This window comes from Hesperophylax consimilis, chromosome 5 (genome assembly GCF_061612785.1).
Source record: "Hesperophylax consimilis isolate HC1 chromosome 5, BYU_Hcon_1.0, whole genome shotgun sequence".
In the NCBI taxonomy this organism is placed as follows: Eukaryota; Metazoa; Arthropoda; class Insecta; order Trichoptera; family Limnephilidae; genus Hesperophylax; species Hesperophylax consimilis.
In genome coordinates, this window is record NC_142840.1 from 29,395,030 (window position 1) to 29,403,462 (window position 8,433).

At 37.4% G+C, this 8,433-nt stretch overlaps 1 protein-coding gene across 1 annotated transcript in view; it reads left to right on the forward strand.

The window, feature by feature from the left end:
- LOC149423746 (uncharacterized) overlaps nucleotides 1–8,223 on the forward strand; it is a 55,790-nt gene extending 47,567 nt beyond the window's left edge. The window contains exon 7 of the mRNA XM_089632097.1: nucleotides 7,670–8,223. Within this exon, the coding sequence (XP_089488223.1) occupies nucleotides 7,670–7,756 (87 nt within the window). The 3' untranslated portion in view covers nucleotides 7,757–8,223. The remainder of the gene's footprint in view (nucleotides 1–7,669) is intronic.
- The last annotated feature ends 210 nt before the right edge of the window (nucleotides 8,224–8,433 follow it).

The window sequence follows — 8,433 nt, forward strand, 5'->3', positions numbered from 1 at the left end:
AAATAGCAAGAATCTTTCAATCAAACCTGGAGGTGTAAAAGCCGAGGGTCGCTTCCGAATCTCCGTCGAATTCCTCTCAGGGCCAGCTGCCAACAGTTTCATCAAAAATATCTTCATTTCATCTAATTCAAAGTTCAAGGCATATATCCCTACTTTCAATGTCACTCGCATGGGCCTGGTCAGAGGTATCTCGACCGATCTGTCCATCGAAGAAATTCTGTCTTCACTTTCAACCCCCCAACACATTGGCAATCCCATAAAAGCCAGGAGGCTAAATTACAAGGACTCCTCTGAGGGTATAATTACCTGGAAGCCCTCCCAATCTGTTGTTATCACCTTTGAAGGTCAATCTCTTCCCTCCCATATATATTTATTCTTCAACTCATTACCAGTTGAAATGTATACTTATCCCACCACTCAATGTTTCAATTGCTGCCGTTTTGGTCATACCAAAGCTGCATGCAGATCTCAACCCAGATGTTTTAAATGTGGAGAAAACCACGCAGCTGACCAATGTCCTTCTTCCTCCTCACCTAAATGTTTTAACTGCTCAGGCTCACATACAGCTATCAACACATCTTGCCCAGAACAATCTCGCCAAAAAAATATTAAAATTTCTATGGCCTCTCAGAACTTGTCTTTTCTGCAGGCTTCTAAATTATTCCCGCCTGTCAAAAAATCATTTGCTGAGGCTTTATCCAGCAACTCCTCATCCAACCCTCTTCCCTCCACTACAACAACTTCTTCTCGTTCAACTAAATTCACATACAAAAACGCTATCTCTAAACCGGCTCCTGGATACGATCAGCAACAACACAACTCACTGCTCTTAAATCCCAATGGTTCACCTCTTTCAAATGCCACAAATGGGTGTGCAAATAATTATAATCCGTCCTCAATGAACTCTCTTAAACTTTCTGAAAAACTCTCCCAAGACAATTCTTCATTTATCCAAACTCTTATTATTCTTCTAATTGACCTTATTTCTTCTCAAACTAATCTACCGTCCAACGCTGCTACTATTATTTCCACATTAAAATCATTTATTCAAAATGGCTCTTCAGGATGTCAGAATACTTCAGTGGAATAGCCGAAGTGCTATTTCTAACAAATCTGATCTCCTTAACCTATTAAATTCCAACTTTATTTCTTTGGCTGCTATCTCGGAGACTTGGTTTACTCCATCCACCCACTTTAATGTGGGAGGGTATTCCTGTCTCCGCGACGATCGCCCGGAAGGTTCGGGCGGCGGTGCTGCCCTTTTTATTAAGAAATCCATATCATTTTCCCCAATAAATAATATCAAACCCCCCAATGCTGACTTCCAAATGGTTGCAGCTAAAATAAAGGACACATCCTTTATTTCAGTCTATCTTCCCCCAACAGCCCACTTCAATAAACAAACTTGGTTGCAAATTGTAAGTCAACTAAGCCCTCCTTTCTTTATATTAGGCGATTTTAATGCCCATTCCCCCGTCTGGGGTTCTGCTTTCTCCGACCGAGATGGTCGAAGTGTGATGGATTTCCTAGATCAATCCAACCTTTTCCTTTTGAATGACGGATCTCCTACTAGGATCTCACGCCCCAGCACAAACCCCAGTGCAGTGGATCTCTCGATATGTTCTACTAGTCTGGCTTCTCTCTCCTCGTGGGTGGTGTCCCCCGACCCTTGCTCCAGTGATCATTTCCCGATCATCATTACTTATCAAACTTCTTTCCAATCGGACAAGTCTCATATTTCGACAAAGATTAAAACGAAACACACCAAATGGGATGAATTTAACTCTCATATGGACAAGTTCCTACTAAATTCACCCGCCACCGATATATTTTCCGTCAAAGATGATTATAATAACTTCAAATCAATGCTCATAACTGCAATAAATAAATCAAATCCTCCCCCTAAAACTAAATCTCTCAAAAAACTCCCTCCAACTCCCTGGTGGGATGAGGAATGTTCCAAAGTAGTAAGAATTCGGAAAGCTAAATCTCTTTCCTATCGTTACAATATGACTATGGAGAACTATCTTATATACAAAAACGCTGAATCCAATGCCAAAAGGGTATTGAGGTCAAAAAAAAGATCCGGGTGGTACAACTTTTGCAGTTCAGTATCTCCGAACACTCCAATTTCGGAAGTTTGGTCTATGATCCGAAGATTTCGATCCTCCTTCAGTTCACCATCTCCTCGAGCGTCCCATTCTAAATGGATAGATGAATTCTTGGACAAAATTGCCCCCCCTTCTGTTCCTAACTTAGATGAAATAACGCCCATCTATAATACTCCCATGTCTAATCATTGGCTAGACTCTCCATTCACCTTAATTGAGCTAAAAAATGGTTTATCAACAGTCAAGGACTCATCTCCAGGCAGAGATGGTATACCTTACAGCATAATCAAAAATAGTAATGATAATGTTCTAAACCACTTCTTAAGCATCTTAAATAAAATCTTCCAGACTGGTATAATGCCTGATGACTGGAGTTCTCAAATAATCATCCCTATTTTAAAAACAAACAAATCTCCAAATTTTGGATCCAACTACAGGCCAATCGCTCTTTCATCCACCCTCAGTAAACTTTATGAAAAATTAATTAAAAACCGATTAGAATTTTTTGTCGAGAGTAAACAGCTTCTCTCTCCATCTCAATTTGGATTTAGGAAAAAAAAATCCACTCAGGATAACCTTGCCATCATCAGCACTGATATTAATTTATCAATTTCTAAACAGGAAGTTTGTCTTGCCGTCTTTATAGATATAGAAGGCGCCTTTGACAATGTTTCCATCCCAATCCTGAAAAAAAAACTTCTAGGCCTTGGCCTTCCCCCCATGTTTGTCCAATCAATTATTAATCTATTTCTAGATAGAAAAATTTTCATTGAACTTCCAGATATTTCTCCTCAAAGTAGGTCTATTTGGAAGGGTTTACCACAAGGCGATGTTTTGTCCCCCTTACTGTATAATATATACACATATGATATGCATGTCACTATTCCCCCACAAATAAAAATTATCGAGTTCGCAGATGACATAGCTTTCTTCTTATCATCCAAAATCATCCCTCTTGCCGTCAAATATCTTAACGAAGCCATGAATGCCCTTTGCACATGGCTCACGTTACATGGTCTTGAACTTTCAATCCAAAAGACTCAGTGTGTCACCTTCTCAAACCGCCATAAAAACCCCCCCGTTCAAATTTTATTTAAAAATTCTCCAATCTCCAACGCTTCTGAAGTAAAATTTTTGGGAGTAACATTTGATAGGAAACTTAAATGGTCTTCCCATATTAATAATTTAGTTACTAAATGCGAAAAAAATTTAAATATCATCAGATCATTATCTGGCGTTTGGTGGGGAGCTCACCCTACTTGCATTAAGTTGCTTTACAATGCACTTATTCGAAGCCATCTCGACTATGCCTGCCCACTTTTTAGTACTGCCTCAAAAAATGTACTTAATAAATTAGACAAAATTCAATCTAAATCTTTGCGAATAATAACTGGAGCGATGCAATCGTCACCCATCAATTCCCTTCAAGTAGAATGTTCTGATCCTCCTCTTTATTTAAGGCGTCAACTATTTGCTGACAAATTTGTTCTTAAATGTTTAAATTCTAAATGTCATCAGGTTATCCCCAGCGTCTCGTTGTTCATTGACTCAAACCATTCATCTACAATCAGAACTTCAACTAAACCTATTCCTGACATCTGTAAAAATTTTAAGTCTCTCTCAGAGCTCCACATCATCCAAAATGATCTACTTCCCTTATACAAACTAAAATATAGTCACGTCACCCTATCCCCAACAATATTAGAAGGGATCGGAATCTTTAAAAGTCATTCCAATCTCCCGGCCCGAACTGTCAATAATATGTTCAATGACATTATTTTATCTAAATGGCCCAACTTTTCTCTTTTATTTACTGATGGATCCAAATCTCCCGACTCTCCTAACTGTGGTATAGGTATTAACGTTTACCACAATAATTCTAATGATAGAATATTTCATTCAATTTCAAATCAATTTTCAATATTTTCAGCTGAGTGCATTGCAATAATAGAATCTCTCAAATATATAATCAAAAATAATTTTGAACATTCCCTCGTTCTCTCTGACTCTCTCAGTTCCCTCCAAAAACTTAAATCCAGTCCTCTTCTTCATCCTGATGATCATTTTGTATGCCTTATTCGAGTGATGATAGCATCCATTCAAAGCTCTGGTAAATCTGTAACTCTGATTTGGATTCCTGGACATGTTGGTATCATGGGTAATGATATTGCGGATGCCTTGGCAAAACAAGGAGCGTCCAACCCTGTTGTTACCCTCATAAACCACATTCCCTTATCTGATATTTTTTCCATCATCAAAGAAAGATCCCGCAATGTTTGGTCAGAGTATTGGCACATTGCTAGTCAATCCAAGGGAGCCTGCTATGCCTCAATACAAAGGACTATACCATCAAAACCGTGGTTTCAGCAATTCCCTCATTTTTCCAAAAAAGAAATTTCTTCACTCATTCGAATGAGGATCGGTCATTGTTCCGTTCCTTCCCATCTTTTTAAAATTCACGTCCTTGACTCCCCAGATTGTACATTCTGTGGTCTAGAAGTGGGAACTTTAGATCACATATTTTTTGGTTGTCCCTCTCTAAACAAATATCCTCTCTTCTATCAAGCCTTAACTAAAATTGCCTCCCCTCCATTCAACATTTCATCTCTTTTAAGTCTGAACTCGACTCCAATTTTCATTATAATTTTGAAATTTGCCTATTTAAATAAAATTAATATTTAAATTCACCTTTCAATACACCTTTCTCAATAATTTTAAATGATGGCCAAGAACACCCTTGAAGGGTGAAAGCCAGAAATAATGGAAAAAAAAAAAAAAAAGGAGTAACCTCATGTATTAAGACTGTTTTTTTTCCCCACAACACTGTTTCTGTATTTTCAAATTTAAGGTATAACACAATTATTTATTTATTTTTTTTTGGTTTTTTTGTAGAAATGTATGTATTACTACGCTAAAGCGTTGATGATTATTTTAATTTTATGTACTATACTATTATTATAGGTGCAACTAATCTCCTGCTGACAAGCTACTTGCAGTAGCTTAGCGGGTATAAATAATATTGTATGTAATCTTTATACAAATAAAAAAAAAAAAAAAAAAAAAAATAAAAAAAAAAAAAAAAAATTGATATTTCTCGAAACGGAGAAAGATTCAAGACGTTCCTTTGAATACAAATACATGCTGGATCTTTGCCAACATTATTTATAATGGATATTTGCAAAACGCCGTGTCTTATTACACAAGTTATGTCTTATTTCATTTCTGGCATTAAAAGTTTCTACTGGAAAAGGTTTGGTCTTTTGCACACATACACATAACTACACGATGCTTGACACAAGTGTGTTACTGTCGAAGTTGGCAGAAAAACTTTTGTTTTTCTCCTTTCGTTCTGCGAAAACTCTCGAAATATTCAACAACTGAGACCCTCGCTTTGCAGCACTTGAAAACTTTACAAATTTTAAGCAAATAGATTCGGTTCTTTTCTTTGAATAAATTTTCTCGAGAAGCAGACGACGCTCGTGTTACATAAATTGCTGAAAAGTCTAAAAATAGTAGAATGAATAAATTATTACACACCTTCGCTCCGTGCCATATTAAACGTACATGTGAACTTACGTCATACATACCTAGAAAGTCCAAGAAAGAGAAGACAGAAATATGAATAATAAAGAAAAAATGCTAAGTGGAATATTACTGGTATACGACTTTTATTGCTTAGTCTTCTGTTTTTCCATTGTGAATACCACAAAATGGTCGCAATATCTGGATTCAATGTAACTATGAGGCACAGGATCGCAGATGTAATGCAGATAGTATTCTTAATTACGATGTTACTTTTTTTATATATCAGCATAGCTGGCAATGTATTTCAAATACTTATTACACGTCCAGGATTCGAAGCATTCTAGAATTCGATTCTGTAGCTTAGAGTCCAATGTCTACGATCTACAACAAAAAGATCGAATCAGTTGAAACGAGAGTATCTTGGGCATTATCCGGTAGTACTGGATTTTCTACATTGCTATAATTATTACGCATTAAACGAACGTCGGGACAAAACTGACATTGTATTAATTTCAAAATTATAAATAACCATGTGGAATCTTTCGTTTTGTCCACAATCAAAATCATTATAAATAACCATCTACTAAGAAACCCCGAAACTTTTCAGATTCCTTTACAAAGAACAGACTTAACCATTTTTCTCCCCGTAACCTTCTCATAACCTTCTGTGTGAATGTATCGACTTTAAAACGTCCACTGTAGTGGCAAGATTCCGAACATATTAAGGCTGGCCGCATACATACGTTTTTCGTATTCGATTTCCGAATTCGTTTTCCGTATTCGGACATCCGAATGCACGGAATCAGTAGAAAATAAATTAACTGCCGCACACGTTCGTTTTAGTTCCGAACGGAACAAATTCCTTACGCAGGTTCCGAATGCGAGCCGGCGCGTTCGGAGAAACCGAATGGAAAAAACCTAATGACGTCATGTGGAACGCAGCTATTGCATACAGTTTGTTTATGCCGACGCAAACGTAAGGAAATTTCCGTTTGTAATTCAGTGTTGCCAACGGATCTTGACCTAATATCGCCGTTTCTCATACATAAGGTAGCGTAAAGTAGCCGAATTTGCTGTTAGGTGGGACATGTTTAAAATTGATGTTTTTACGTGAAAATAAAAATTTCGTGGGGGGGGGAGGGTGGCTAGAGAATTTCAAAAAAATAAAATTTGTCCCCAGAAAATAAAAAAAATTAATGGGGAGGGTGGCTAGAGAATTTCAAGAAAATATAAAATTTGTCCCCAGAAAAATAGGTTGAATGTGTCAAATCGTTAATCGATGTTTCTTTGTAAAGGGACACGAAGTTTTAGGTACCTACTCGAATGTTTTGCTATTGTTGCTTGACAAATCTCAGAAAGTAAAAGAACAGAATAGAATACTCATATCCTAGATTGATCATTACCTAAACTAAAATGATAAATCATGAATCACCGCACGCGAAATGTTTAAACAGCTGGGCTTTAAATATGATTTAAAAAAATATATTTAACACATATTTAGAACTAATAGATATAATAAGTCAATGTATTTTTAATATTTGAGAAATAGTTAGGATGCAGGCGAATTCTCCAGTTAATGTTTATGTATTGTTTTCGTAGTTACTGTCCGTATCTGTGTTTTTTCCTTAAATATTAATAACATGTTGTTTGACCTTTTTTACGTACTTTACGCCATATCCCGCAGGGGTAGGCAGAGCGGATTGGCCGTTAAACAACTCAACACACACTCCTTGCTTCATTCATATTCATACATCTTCTCACACCAATGTACCCTTCTGTCGAACCCTTCTTGACATGACCCGACTAGAAAGATTTGGTACACTTGATCGTGCAATGTCTTCCTCGGGCGTCCCCGATTTCTTCTACCATTTACATTTGCATCATATGATACAATACACCATTTCTTCGTTCATTCAGCCTTGCGTTCTTTACACATTATTGCATTTTGACACATTCACACATGGGTTTTGGATTTTATTTTCACAGCATTCAATATACTTTTATGTCGCGATAATGTTTTTTTTTCTATTTAGGCTTTCGCAATATGGGGCGTAATGCGCTTCTATCATCTCTTGAAAGCCGGTGTGACCTGGAGAGGGCCCGAAGCCATTGAGCTATGATGCAGGTCACAGTTCCTCATGGATCCCATGGATGCCCCTCCGCTGGAAGACGAATCCCTCCTGGTGGGATATGACAGCAACTCCCAGGTCAGCGTCCCGGAGTCAGTCTGATCCGAGGAGTAGTCCCGGAACTGTGAAAAAAGGGGGTGGCTTCTTGGTGCAAGGTCAGGTAGGATGGCTGACTTCTGGAAAATGAAATTAAATTGATTATATTTTGACGCAGTCTTCCAGATCTGCGTTTTGAGTCGCTGTGATCGTAGAACTGTTTTGGAATCGAAGCTATAAGTAAGAACGCCGGTTCATCTAGATTCAGTAACTTCTGAATATTAATCATAAAAAATATGAATTGTTTCAAAAATTTGCTTCCAAATGTGAGGAATATATTAAGAGCCGTTTTTTCTTCTTAAATTTCTGAATCAAATTGGTCCGAAAACTGTTTTATCACGCAGCCATGTATTATCACGTGGTTAACCCACTGATCCGCCTAGATTCATTGATTTCTGACATTTCTGTACATCACTAAAATGGGTATGCATCGATGACCGGGATGGCTGACTTCAGATAGATAAAACAGAACACCGTTTCTCATAGATTCAGAGCAATCTGAATGCCCGTCTCTAAATTAAAATGCATTTGATGGTACGACTCCCAAATGGGAAATCTGACATGTGGAAGAT